The sequence below is a fragment of the Anguilla rostrata genome, chromosome 3 (genome assembly GCF_018555375.3).
Source record: "Anguilla rostrata isolate EN2019 chromosome 3, ASM1855537v3, whole genome shotgun sequence".
Taxonomy (NCBI): Eukaryota; Metazoa; Chordata; class Actinopteri; order Anguilliformes; family Anguillidae; genus Anguilla; species Anguilla rostrata.
In genome coordinates this window covers 39,163,076-39,177,046 of record NC_057935.1, presented here as the reverse complement: position 1 = coordinate 39,177,046, position 13,971 = coordinate 39,163,076, and the positions used below count along the sequence as shown (strand labels likewise).

General features: G+C 42.8%; 1 protein-coding gene across 2 annotated transcripts; it reads right to left on the bottom strand.

Moving 5' to 3' along the window:
• Positions 1 to 637: 637 nt before the first annotated feature.
• atg9a (ATG9 autophagy related 9 homolog A (S. cerevisiae)) lies at positions 638 to 13,592 on the bottom strand. 2 transcript variants are annotated; one of them, XM_064327514.1, is made up of 16 exons: positions 13,428 to 13,592; positions 12,962 to 13,022; positions 11,730 to 11,913; positions 10,889 to 10,932; positions 10,505 to 10,569; positions 10,144 to 10,293; positions 9,910 to 10,051; positions 8,457 to 9,205; positions 7,740 to 7,893; positions 7,086 to 7,265; positions 6,196 to 6,435; positions 5,654 to 5,928; positions 5,030 to 5,147; positions 4,713 to 4,917; positions 4,179 to 4,324; positions 638 to 3,530 (listed from the first exon to the last, which is right to left on the bottom strand). In XM_064327514.1, exons 3-16 carry the CDS (start codon positions 11,830 to 11,832, stop codon positions 3,522 to 3,524), a joined length of 2,580 nt encoding a protein of 859 aa, XP_064183584.1. In that variant the 5' UTR covers positions 11,833 to 11,913; positions 12,962 to 13,022; positions 13,428 to 13,592; the 3' UTR covers positions 638 to 3,521. The 2 variants fall into 2 exon arrangements, with proteins under 2 accessions (XP_064183584.1, XP_064183583.1); XM_064327513.1 differs by having other exon boundaries at positions 11,730 to 11,878.
• Between the last annotated feature and the right edge of the window lie 379 nt (positions 13,593 to 13,971).

Here is a 13,971-nt window from a genome sequence, read left to right as displayed (position 1 = left end):
CAGATGTTTTCACCCACAGAACTGCTGCTCACTGTGTTTTTTGTTTATTGTTTATATACTATTCTCTGCAAACTCTATCACCATGTCTGGCATCAACAATCATGATATTGCCAAAGTTTCTTAGATCACATTCAAATTTTTGGTCAAATAAAAAACTACACTTCTTCACCATGTCTGCATGCTTATATACTGAGTTGATTCACTGTTTGGAGGAGCAGACTATCTGTGCTAAAGAGCAGGCTTACCTAATAAAGTGGCCAATGAGTGCAGAGCATACTGTGAAGCTGGCACTAGCACAAGATGGATAATCCACCATACTTTGTCTACACTTCAAGATTTGTCCAGAAAAAAAGTGAAGCATGGAAAGCATTTTGTTTTATGAAATCTGTAACAAAATGTAACTGACTGATTGATTGAGGGCATACTTTCAAATATGTATAGTTGTAGGATCATGTTTGGGTTGAAATGTCAGAAAAACGGTTTCCAAAGGTGTATTCATAAAAAGTATGTGTTCTCAAAAGAATGGAAGATATTGTCTATAAGGCAAAAACATTGTTTGGAAAAACACAATATGAAAGCATACCACTAAGACATGATGTTTGTTTGAGTACAAGATAAGAAAAAAATAAACAAAACATTAACTTATTAAATACATTTTATTAATGGCTTTACAACTGTACAAAATATATCATACATAACTTCAGTCTATAAAACAAAAACAACAGAACAAAGTATGCACAGTTCTACTGAGACTCACGCAAACCATGAAGATTATGCTTGGGGATGACAAGGTATGTGGTATTTGAGCATGTACTACCACTGTGGGCTAAAGGAGAAAGGGCATGCATGTATTTGGGCATCATTCTACACAACACACAGAGAAGTTGAGTTCAACACAGAGTATGTCTGTGAGAAAACTGGGCTGTACATAGGGAATTAATCTGTACAGTTCTGAACATTATGTTTCAAAGAGCTCCACGAAGAGTGGTTTAACATATCTGGAATGAGTGACTACCACGCCTCACATGATCCTCATACACTCTTCTATCTTCAGCTAACAAGAGTTGGACCAGGACAAACTCTTCCCTGTGATAACATTTGGTAAGGTTTTTGCAGTAAATGAAGTAAAGCACACCAATCTCTGTGAGGCATGTTTTCATCTATGTACACAACGCATACTTTCCCATGACCTGTCAGTAGAGAGTGCACATTGCAATGAAAAAGAAAAGAATTAACTTTACATTTTCCTCAAAGCAAACTGCACCATAAAAGGATACGGTTTGTGTAATCTCACTGTAAAAAAATGTTCTGAATGCTCAATATTTCAAGACAGCAATTGCTTCAATAATTTTTGTTAGTATTCAGCTTAGATTTTAAAATTTTGAGTTAAGACTATGCCAACTAACATTCATTAGTTCAGAAAACATACATTTAATAGTTAGAAAAACTTAACAAAAGTTTTGAACAAAATGACTAATGAATTCTAGTTGCCATAATGACTTAAATAGTTAAGCTTAAAAATACAAAATTATCCGAAGCAAGTTGCTTTGAAATATTGCATATTCTTTTTACAGTGCTGAAAATGGATGTTAAGCCTTTACATTCTGAAGCAATCCAAAACACTCTTCTGTGCTTTTATCCTACTGAACATACAAGACCATGATACTCCAAAACCAATTCTAACTACAAAACCTCAAATATGGCGCACCCCTTGGTACAAAAGTTATTAAAACATCATAACCAAACTACACAAAAAGTTTAGAATTTAACAACCAAAGATCATTCATAATAGATATCCTTTGGATATTAAAAATGTAAAGTAAAGTGCATTATTTTAAACAGGTGCAAACAGCCAGGAACATGCGCATTAAGTGCAGAAGGTTATCTTTACTAGCATTTTGCTGGGATATTTTACAGTGTCTTACTGGCTCACAATCCAGACTAGTGTGCCCTTCACCATAAAACCTTTGCAGGATGAGGGCCATTTTATAATGCTTCCTGGCTTAATATGGCACATTCATAAATGTTAAAATCAGTGCTCTTTGCCAAATAAGATACATGCTGAGGAGAGGGGTACAGTCTTAATTTCATAAACATAAATATTGTGTCATGAGTACACTTGGAGTATTTCTTTACCAAAATGGGTCTGAGCTGTCATATCACCAGAAGGGTTCAATATTAAAATGATTTTATTGCAAATAAGAAAACAAACTATCTGAAGAATTTCAGGTGTAATAAAGTGCTACTGTGATTGCTTCTCATTATCAGTGTTCAATTCCCTTACTATAAAAAAGCTTGCTGTCAGGCAGCCACAGTACCAGCCTGCTAACAATAGCAATAATATCTTCAACCCTCCATGCTAACAAGCCGATAATAAAATAAGAACTATTGTTTTGCATTCTTAAATTGACAGGACTGTTAAACGTATATTTTTTTATTTGCACATTCTTTTTTCTCCCTGCTACCTTGTTGACAAGAAATATTTGTGAATTTTGAGATAGAATGCAGTATGTATTATTACAATGGGAACAGAGCACATTCATTTGGACGGAGTCTGAATGACTGGGACAAAATGTGTTGTATAATTTACACCTTCCTCCGATGTTCCTAGTCACAATCTGGTAGGAAACACACACTGGCTCACTCACTCTAACCCTAGTGCCTCTCTGTCCTTAAATTTGTGTAACATATTTAGTCAAGGTTTTAACATTCTGTCTATTCTTGTACATCATTTTTGCCGGATCCTGAGGGACAAAATTGATGGGTCAAAGGTTCCTGTTTCTGACAGACTATGTTCCCCACAGGCTGTATCCAGGGCCCAGCCGAACCTGGCTTGCCTAGTCTTGTTCACGTAGTTCTGCAACTACCTAATTCATATCTCATACACAAAAATAAAAAAAGCCAGAGTTTCGTATAATTTGTTACTCAAATTTAAGGATTAAGTTCAATGTGCAATTAATATGAATCTGGTCCTAGTTAATTATTCCTTGGTTAAGCTCCTCAGTACAAACCATAAACAGATGCACTGACCTAAACTGGATGCATTATTCAATGGGTTTTAGCGGTTTGGTCACAAGATATAGCCCAATGTAAGCAGACGAGACACAGCAGTTATGGTTTGAGCAGGATGTTATTAGTTTCCTTTGTCCTTCAGTTTCCACTATATGTCACTGTAGTTTGGGGGAAAAAGACTTAGAAAGAAGAGCACTGTATTGACATTGACTTTGTCTCGTTTGGCACTGAAGTCAGGCTGCATGTCTCGAGTCACAGAGAGCAGCGTCCATTCGTCTGTACAGAACATGTTCAGCCTGCTTCTCTGTTGTGATGAAAAATAAGGATTTTTTCCAGTGTCTTATGAGATGGGAGAAAGAATGCCAAAAAGCAACGTTAAGATTTCCTGGGTATAGTACAATCATTGTTTTAAATGGGTCTACGTTTTGAAAGGGGGGATGTTTGTCTGAGGAAGGTAGCAGCGAATCCTTCTTACTTAAATATTAAATGGAAAAAGTCCTGTTTGTCAGTTATGTCACCTGTAAAGAGAAAGAAAAAATGTGTATATTTTAGAGATTATATTTTATATTATATTTTCCATTGAAAATTGAAAAACTATGAAGTGCATAGTAAGACAGAGTAGATCATCTTTAATTGAATCTGTACTTAAAATTATCTATACATTAGATGGTGAATGTTTGGTTCCCTAATAGAGGACATAATCATGAGTATGTGCTGTATGTAGACTGTATCTTATAGGTGTGCTATATGTAGACTTTACCTTGTGGATATGCTCTATGTAGGCTGTGCCCTGTGGATGTGCTCTATGTAGGCTGTGCCCTGTGGATGTGCTGTATGTAGGCTGTGCCTTGTGGATGTGCTGTATATAGGCTGTACCTTGTGGATGTGCTGTATGTAGGCTGTGCCTTGTGGATGTGCTGTATGTAGGCTGTGCCTTGTGGATGTGCTGTATGTAGGCTGTACCTTGTGGATGTGCTGTATGTAGGCTGTACCTTGTGGGTGTGCTGTATGTAGACTGTACCTTGTGGATGTACTGTATGTAGGCTGTACCTTGTGGGTGTGCTGTATATAGACTGTACCTTGTGGATGTGCTGTATGTAGACTGTACCTTGTGGATGTGCTGTATGTAGACTGTACCTTGTGGATGTGCTGTATGTAGACTGTACCTTGTGGATGTGTGGTGGGAGCTCGTCCTCAGAGCCCTCCTCTGGGACAGGGTCATGGTGCCTCCCTGCCTGGGCCTCCTCAGCCCAGCCACCCATGGGGAGGCGGGACTGTCTCGGGGCAGTCCTAGGCCCCCCTCCGAGTGAGTCTGGGGAGACACAAAATTACCACACAGTGGTTAAGCCACATTATTGAGTTATTATTATTTGTTTGTTATTTGATGTTTCACATGTTCCTTGCCATGCCTTGCCAATACAAATACAAATTTTGTCATGCCAATAAAGCACTTTGAATTTGAATTTGATTAAGCCATGGGAGGACACAGCCGAGCACATGCACCACTGTTCAAGAAGGAACACAATGGACTGCACATCACAGGGAAGTTCTAGGTCTGTTAGCTACAGTGGTCTCTCAGTCCACCACTGTTTAAATTATGAACTATTAGAATATAAAGTAAAATCTAGAATCAGCTAGTATCTTTCCCTGAATTCCCCCTGGACTCTCTCCTTTGCTCTGTGACTCCCTGAAGCTTGTACCTATGGTTCCCCCATAGCGGCGCTGGGCGCTGCTCTGCAGCGGCGCCTCCTCCTGGTGGGCGGCGGCGGCGCGGGGGAAGGTGTTGGAGCGCGGGAGGCCGCGGGGGGCGTCGCCGTCGTCCGGGGCGCTCTCGCTGCTCTCGTCGCTGTCCTCCCTGTGCCAGGTGTGGCGGGACAGCTCGCCCCGCGACTGCTGCTTGTGGAGCTGGGAGAGCGGGGGCGGACGAGCACGGAGAGAAGCGTCACGTCACTCAGCTCAGTCACAGCACTCCGCGCCGGAGACAAGACGGCGGCGGGCGGCGACGCTGGGGCCGTACCTCGTGCATGTAGAGGGCGTGGATGCTCATTTCCGTGGAGGCGTACTCCGACAGGACCAAGCTGGTCAGCTGACCCTCCCACGCGCTGCTGCCGGAGCTGGCCGTCCGGGCATCAGTGCTGCGGCAGAGAGAGAGAGAGAGGGAGAGAGAAAAGGTTAACTGAAATAAGGCCATGGGGGGGGAGGGGGGGGGTCTGGATTCAATCAAAACTTGTCTTCAACTTGGACTCATAACTGAAAATGAGAGCATGAGAACATGTGCATAAGTTCCATAATCACTAAACAATAGCTACAAACTGCCAAACTGCAGCGCGTCTTCTGATCTCAGCTCATCTTCAGATCCTTGATGCCTTCTACTTTAACCCAACCTTCCCTCCCGTCTCATATCTGCTATCTTAGTCATCATTAAATGCCGAAATGCGGCTTGCTGCAGAGCTGTAATGTATTTTACGGACGAAGCATCCTGTATTATATATTGTTATTCAGACTGGCGCCTTGACTGTATGTCCTCCTTATGAGGCCAAAAACAAATTTCCACAGCACTGTACAATAAAGCCTAATCTAATCTAATCTGATCTAATTAGATTAGATTAGATTAGATTAGATTAAGGCTGGGGACCCTTACCCTGACCCTGCCATGGCTCTGCCCCCGGTGGTGTCACTGCGGGACGGGCGGCTGGAGGTGAAGCTCCCGCGGAGGTGCTGGCTGGTGCTGAGAGGAGAGAGGGAGCGCAGGGCCGAAGCCGCGTCGCTCCCGCCCATGCCTGACGCGTGATTGGCCACTGAGCCGCCACCCACGCCCACGCCTGACGTGTGATTGGCCACTGAGCCGTCCCTCCCCAAATGCAGGGATGCCAGGGATGGAGGTCCCACCAGGAGGTTAGCAATCAGGCTGTGAGGCTAAACACACAAGGAAGGAGAAGTTCAACAGACAGTACAAGACTACCTGATTCCTCACAACAACAGGACTCCTCATAACTACTGAAACGCCTGGGATCCAAGTAATCCACTCTTTCTCAATGTGAAGTAAACTGGAAGCATTTAGCACAAACTCACTACAAACTGGGTGTTATTGTGAAGGACTAAATGAGTATCAGGATTGTAAATACTGTGAATTCAGTTGACCCTAGAGCACAAACTGGGAGGAAGTGGCATAGACCGTCTCACCTCAGACTCTGACTGGATGGACTGGATGGAGGTGAAGATGTGATTATCGGCCAGGGCTCCCTGCTGCCCCCCGATGGCCTCGCGCTGCACCTTCTCCTTCAGCTGGCTGATGAAGTGCGTGCTCTCGCGCGGCGGCTGCCACTGGGGGTTGGTGATGGCGAAGTGCATGAGGGACAGCTCCGTCTTCCCGTCCTCCGCCTGCTGGTAGATGGAGGCCTCCGTCTTCCCCGCTGACATCCACTGCCAATGCACAGATAAAAGGGTGACCACTCCAAACACACACACACACACACACACAAGAACACAGCAGACATGTACATTCTAATTATGCTAACCCATATATCTATTAAATGATATATGATAAGTTACTGTTTATGTTGTGGAGTGCACTTTCCTGGCATGGTTTTGGTGAACTCATACCCTTATTGATAGATTTAATTGCTGCTCAATGATACTGATTGATCAGTGACTCTGTGCCAAGATACATACTGATTTCACTGGCAGCAATTATTGACCCAGTGCCCTACTACAGGGATGGCCAGCCCAGGTCCTAGAGAGCCGCAGGGTCTGGTGGTTTTTGTTTTTACTCAGCACTTAATTGATCAATTAAAGAAGTTAATTACACAGTTCTCAACTCAACTGGATTCTTTGGTCTAAGTGGTTGTTATATTTAAGGTGAAAACAAAAACCAGCAGACCCTGTGGCTCTCCTGGACCAGGGTTGGCCACCCATGCCCGATGGAGTTACTTTATACTGACGTTTTTGTGTTGTGAATGGTTTTATTACTTACTCAGAGCGAGAGTAAACCTCGGTTTTGATGGAGAGACACTATATGGTCACTGCTGTGTCTGAACCCACTGCCCCGCCCCCTCATCCCCCCTGGCGCTCACCGCAGGGTGTCCGTGCTGACGGACGTCCATCTGGGCGAAGGAGCAGGTGTCTCCCACCCCAACCACCTCCACGGTGAAGTTGCGGAAGAAGTCGATGATCTCCAGCGACTTGCGGCGGAGGCAGAAGATGAGGATGAAGGGCGTGATCACCGGACTGAGCAGCTCCTCCAGGATGAACACCTGCACAGGAAGTGGGCGGGGCAAATGAGAACGCAGTGAACACACTCCTGACATCATAAGCACTTCAAAATGTGGATGCCTCTACAAGGTAGGCTATGTTATGGTTGACAGTTACCATCCAAAACTGCTGCTAAATCATGGAAAGCACTAAATGGAGGAAATCGTGAAAATGGCAGCAAATTGGGGAAAGTCACTGAACCGTTACACCAGCAACTTCCGTGACAAACACCCAGTCTCATTAATTAATAATAACCTTATAGTTAATTCCAGGGAACTGTTAGCCCTGAGTCTGTATTGTATACCATTTAAAGCCTGGTCTGTGGAAATTAGGAGAAAAAAATATATATACTGTGATATATATCGTCAGTCTCCAAAATTCAAAATATGTCGTCATACAAATTTTAGGCCATATATCCCTATGCGCAGGTGGAGCAGGTTACAAGAAATGAAGTGGGGGATAGTCCCCGCACTCACGGCTTTGTACTGAAAGAGCTGGGAGAACTCATCGCGGGTCTCGTAGCGGTGGGCGCTCCCCTGCCAGTGGTCAGGCATGTAGTGTATGTGCGCCAGGATCCCCTTCAGCAGCTGCTCTGGGCAGAACACCAGGTGTTTGTCTGGGATGAAGGACCTGAAGCGGAAACGATCAGGTACGCTGTAATGTCTGACTGCTGCACAGATACCACATTTATGCCAGTTCAACACGTCCAAAGAAAACAAACTGGCCTCAAGCCAAAACGGAAAGATCAGTCATATGAAGGCTACAGAAGATATTTCTTTGATATTTGTGTTTCCTTTGATATTAACGAGGATAGACATGTTGCATCTTCTCACATTTGTTCCATAAGTCAATACATCTGCATGTTACTCCATCCTACTGATGGACCATCCTATAGTTGGCCTAACAAGCTGAGCTCAGGTCCTTTAAATCACCACTGTTCTTATACTTTATCCCTGTACCCCACCCATTTACTCAACCCCTGTACCCTGCCCATTTACTCAACCCCTGTACCCTGCCCATTTACTAACCCCCCGTACCCTGCCCATTTACTAACCCCCTGTACCCTTACCCTATACCCAGTCCTAGTATCCCACCCCTATTCCCAGTCCCAGTATCCCACCTCTATACCCAGTCCCAGTACCCCACCCCTATACCCAGTCCCAGTACCCTTCCAATGCTCCGCTGTCCCTCACCTGCAGATGGTGATGCAGACGCCCAGCAGGGTGATGCTGGTGAGCACGTGCTCCACGGCCAGCACGTCCTCGTCGTAGATGGTGAGGGCGATGAGCACGGCCAGGATGGAGCCGGCGAAGAAGGCCACGTTCTTGGCCACCACCGTGCACAGCGGCGACATGAAGCAGTTCATGTACTTGGAGGAGGCCTTGTATCCTTTGCTGAGGCGCGACATGAGCTCGTGGTCCAGCTCGTTGAAGTGGCGCAGGTAGCAGCGGCCGTACAGCGACCAGCACCGCGCGCCCAGGCTGCCCGGCTCCCGCTTGATCACCTCCGTGTAGCTGAAGAAGGCGTACAGGATCTGCCAGATGAGGATGACGGGGCAGAGCAGCAGGTTGGCCACGCCGATCCACAGGATGCGCGAGCTCAGCTTGTCGGCCAGCTCCAGCCGGTTCCCGCCGCGCTTGTACTCCGGCTTCAGGCTCCACTCGTTCTCGAACAGGGAGCCGGGGCCCCAGAAGAAGATGAGCTCGAAGTTGTACTTGAGCCCGCGCGTGTAGAAGACGACGTCGCCCAGCGCGGGCAGGCGGAAACGCACGGGCAGCAGGGACTTGTTGACCATGGCCACCATGTAGTTCTTGAAGCGCAGGATGCGGTGGTAGATGTCCAGCTCCGTCAGCTCCTTCTTGTGGATGCAGATCTGGTGCTCCTTCTGGATCTCCACGATGCGCGCCTGAACCTCCTGCCAGGTAAAATACGGCAAATCCGCCTGGGGAACAGAGAAGGGGGGGGGGGGGGTTTGTAACCTCCAATACACAATCCTGTTCTGTTCTGCAATATTCCGCTGTTCTCAGCTGACTGCACATAAACCCTGAACAGATGAACAGAAGGTTTTGGCGGAATTGGTATTTTCAGTCCTTCACTGTTATATAGTTTAGAATTACATTTGGAGGTGTTTTTCTTACCCTAAAATGATTAAATCAAAGCTCTCGAAAAAGCCACTGGAAAAATCTGCTCTTCAATTGACTAGACTTTTTTAAGACAATTTATTCTGGAATTTGAATGAACACAAGTAGGTGTTATTCTATAAAAAGAGTCCCTTCAAGTTAATTAGAACCACACAGTTTGATACATTCTCACTGAAAACTAATTGTGTCATGTGACGATGAGTGCATTTAATTTTCTTAGTGTCATATAAGTGCAAATAAGCTGATAAATGTAACCACAAGTGTAACATGTCACTGCTTTTCGTTTTTTTCTGATAATGGTAAAGACGCAAGTCTGCAGAAAAAAAGAAATGAAGCATCTGTTTGGCATCTTTTTTACCAGTGAAATAAATCTAAAAAAAACTGTGAAATTTTCTGCACCTTGTGAATCTCTGACACGTTATTATCTTTTTATTGGATGGTGCAAAGACAGCTTCCTCTGCCCAGCCCTTGGGAAAGATACGATACAAAAAGTGGTGTTTCTCACCATAGACATCTTCAGTGCACTGGTGTAGAACGAGCGGATCTCCCAGTAGCAGCAAATGTTATAGATGAATTTGATAAGCCTATGAAGCCAGAAGACTCCGGAGATCACCATGATGAAAATGACAAAAACATTATCACGGATCCTGAAAAACACAGCACCAACAGGACCATTGTGAGACTGAAAAACCGAGCGATTCAGAGAAAATTATACGATAAGACCGTGTGTAAATCTCACCTGGCACTACACACGTCTACGGGCAGAAATGCATCTGGAAGAGTCACTTTGGAAGAGTCCGTATGGTTCACCATTTTGTTCGCAAAGAGGATATCATAGTCCACGCAGTTTGCCAGAAATACAGTGAAGGCAACAACAAACACCAATTGCCTGCAGAAGAACATAAAACAATTATCTGAGAATGTGCAATTCTCTAATTTACCAGAGAATCACCAGAAGCAACAAATGGCTGCTCTTCTTTCTTATGTAGACAGAACACAGTTGTTGTATCTATTTCATGGTTTGGGTGGTTTGTCTAACCTTGAGGGTACACTTCACTTTGCAAACCCGGATGTTGATGTGTAAATTCCAGAATACTCACACAAGTTCAAATATCTCTCCAAGCAGCATACATGTGAAGCCATTCTTCTGGTGCAAATTATAAACGTTATATATGTTAAGGAAATGCTTTTTTTTTTTTTTTTTTAAACCCACACCTAGTAAAACAGCTGACTAAAACAGAGAAATACAGATAAATTTGCTACTATGCAACAAACACTTTCTGTTTTAACATATGTTTACATACATGCAATTATGCTTTCTCTATTGCTACAGATCTGTTTGGACTGCGATAACTTACTGTATGTCATACAGTTACTCTTGTGTACTAACTGACCTTTACAGAAAATAATACGATAAAGTAACTCTGCTGCAGTAAAGGACCGTGATTGTTTATTATATATGCAAGGAGCTACAATAAGGATATTCTCTGGAAGAAGAGGTCCAGGTTCTCTATATGGTGCCATTGAGCTGGATTGGGAAAAAACAGAAAACATTACAGTAATACTCTACAGGGTGTAGTGAAGCATGTACTGTACCTAGGATGTCCTACAATTCTTTATGTTTTAATGTTAAGGCATATATAAAGACCATGATTTTTAATACTTATATATAAAGAACTAAAGCAAACAAATGCTATATTGGTCATATTTAATTTAGCTGAGATTAGAAATAAACTGTCATCCTGAATGCAGTTTTTCTACTGCCCATTACAGGATGGCTTGGTACCGGTCTTTTGAAGACCATGCTGCTTGCATAAGCAACATTACAATGTATATTTAACCAATAAGCTGTGTGTCCTTTACGTGGGCTGCCAATCAGAAGATAACTTGGAGTGAATATCGATATAGAACAGACACATTTCCAGCTCTTGTGTTTAGAAATGACATACTTCACATCAGACTCATTGATCATGATTCATTTCCTGTTTCTAAATAAGAAAAAGTATGCCTATAAATCTTTATCTTGTTCCTTACTAAGGATGTTTAAATGCAAGCAAAATGTGATAAAACTGGGTTTTGAATAAAAAGATAGCACTGGTTTATAGACTATATGTTGTGAATATGATGTGAAGCAGGGTACAGGTACTTGTCCCAGACAGCCATTTCCAGACTATCAGACTATGTATCAGAATAGCTTAATATGTATTTGTAGAGGATACTAATCCTACCACACTGTGAAAGCCCTCAACTGGGGCTCTAAAAATAAGCAGACACACTAATACTGTAATTCACAGAATGGAGAAGGACCACTAAAAAAATGGTTACATTTCGATCCCTCTGGAACATGGACCAGCAGATTCTCCTCTCCCGGTGGAGAGTCATTGTAGGACGCCTCCAGGCGTTGGTACTCAGTGTCAAAATGGGCCATGGCGTGGTCTACACCGGCATCCCCATCACAGGATTACCTATACCGGCTGCATGTAGAAGACGGGTGTTGACAGTGAGGTTTCTGGGCATCGCAGTGGGGCAGCAGGTAAGAGACAAAAGACTATGAAAGACAGCATTGAGGAGGCTGAACATAGGCCTAAGCAGTTAAACGGAAAGTGAAGTTTGAAGAAACATATGCAAGTTCCAACAGACACAATTATAAAAATGTATAATCGTGTATAATGAATTGTTAATAAAGTCTGTGGCTAGAAACTCGAATCATCCACGTGCCAGCAATATAAAAATATAACAAATATTCAAAGTGTAAAAACTAAAATAAGTACAGTACCCTAAAAACAGATTGTAATATAATTGCTGTAGAAAAAAGTCTGACTCAGAGAATGGGAAGTTTTCATTCAGAGGGTTGCTTATTCCTATCAATAACTTTTCACCAAACATATAATTACCCGGTCGCATCATGCAAATAAATCATGGTATAATCAAAATTATACGCTCACGGATATTACGGACAACACTGTCGTTGTTCCGCTGTCAGAGGTGACATGCTTCTTTCTGTGCGCATGTCTTTTAGTACCCGTGCAAAGCAGCTAAGACACATGACAGTACGCTCCGTGGTTGTACAACTTCATTGCGAAATAGAATTGGCCTTCGTGTATTCCTTTAGAAATGTACACGAATGAGGAGAGAAGACATTTTTTGAGTCAATATGCACTTTTAGAGGGTATTCGGGAATGAGGGCCGCGTGTCAGACTTTGTAGTTGTGATCTTTCGCAATACAAAACCCGCGTTAAGCGAAAGAAAAACCAAATAAGCATCGACACAGATGTGTAGCCTTAGTAGCCTACACGGTAGGTAACAAAAGCTATCGATTTGTGGATCTTTGAAACGTTACAGAATAACAACGTAGCCTTGAGTTCAGTTATGTTATATAACAAGAAACAAACACGTCGCAAAGTAATGAGAGTTAGGCCATTCGGTTATTTTTTCCTACTCAGCCTGTAGGCTACCATGCGGACACCTAAATTGTTCATTTAATAACTACCGACATTAAACACTTGATAAATCTAAGCTCCAGTTCAATGGATATAGTTTAGACGCCCTTAGTATACCTCCATTCCAAATTAGAACCACCTCTGATCTCAGCTGCTGCTGAGCTGACATTCACTGCGTCTGTGGTTAAAACAGAAATGCGGCAATAAATAATTGTTCAAATAGAAACGTTCTCAACACATACTGAAAGCACATCGATACGATTGCTAATGAATGTTAGCGATACGTACACAATACCATTTCTTTGTTTTTATGATGAACTACCAAATACCCCAGAATTACTGTGTTTTACATTGCTAAACGACCGGTCATTTTGTATTCTAGCAAGCTATATGCCAAGCTAGAATTGCAACACATTGTAAAGCCATTTAGCTAATGTCATATATTTATTTTGTTTCACATAAAACAAAAACAAGCGTAAACAAAAACAAGCGTTACACCCTCGGGTCCTGTAATTCTACCAAACAGGAACAACGCTAGTATAATATTAGTCGTTTCGTGTTACGATGGTCCTTTAATCCTTACCTTGACGCTATTAAGAACCTGATTGTTCAAGATGTATAACCTGGCTAGCCCAGCAGCTTATTTTATTCCGTCTTCTTTTTCTCAATTAGTAAGATTTGGTTTCGTTTTGCAAAATACATTGGGATCTACTGTCAGTTACTGTTGTGATGAACATAAACTGAAGCCAACCACAACCGACAGCTTTGACGTAGGCACAGAAACAACCAATCAGAGGAAAATGTGGCTTTGGTTATTGTCTGGGCTGTCACCTCAAAACGACCAACTTCAGGCAGTCTTAGCAAATCGTTGCCAGTGCCTTTGCTCTCTTAATAACCTCCGTTTTCATAGGTGCTATGAATTCTCGTTTTCAGCAACCTTCTCAATGCCTACTTTATTTTTGCTGTAACAGTGTTAGCGTATCATACTAGACTGTCTTTAAAACTGATCTTATGAATGCAAAATATTTTCTAAAGAGTTTTGTACAAAGAATCTAAAAAATGTTAAATAAATAAAATACTATGATATTGAGCATAGCTGTGTCATTTAGTTGATTATTTGCTTTTCT

Bases quoted from the DNA above. Each gene is read 5' to 3' on its own strand.
- atg9a (XM_064327514.1), bottom strand. From the start codon at position 11,832: ATGGCCCATTTTGACACTGAGTACCAACGCCTGGAGGCGTCCTACAAT. The intron at 7,266-7,739 runs GTGAGTGCGGGG...CTTCCTGTGCAG, and splicing joins AGCTCTTTCAGTACAAAGCC to GTGTTCATCCTGGAGGAGCT. The intron at 5,929-6,195 runs GTGAGACGGTCT...TTGTGTGTTTAG, and splicing joins CCATCCAGTCAGAGTCTGAG to CCTCACAGCCTGATTGCTAA.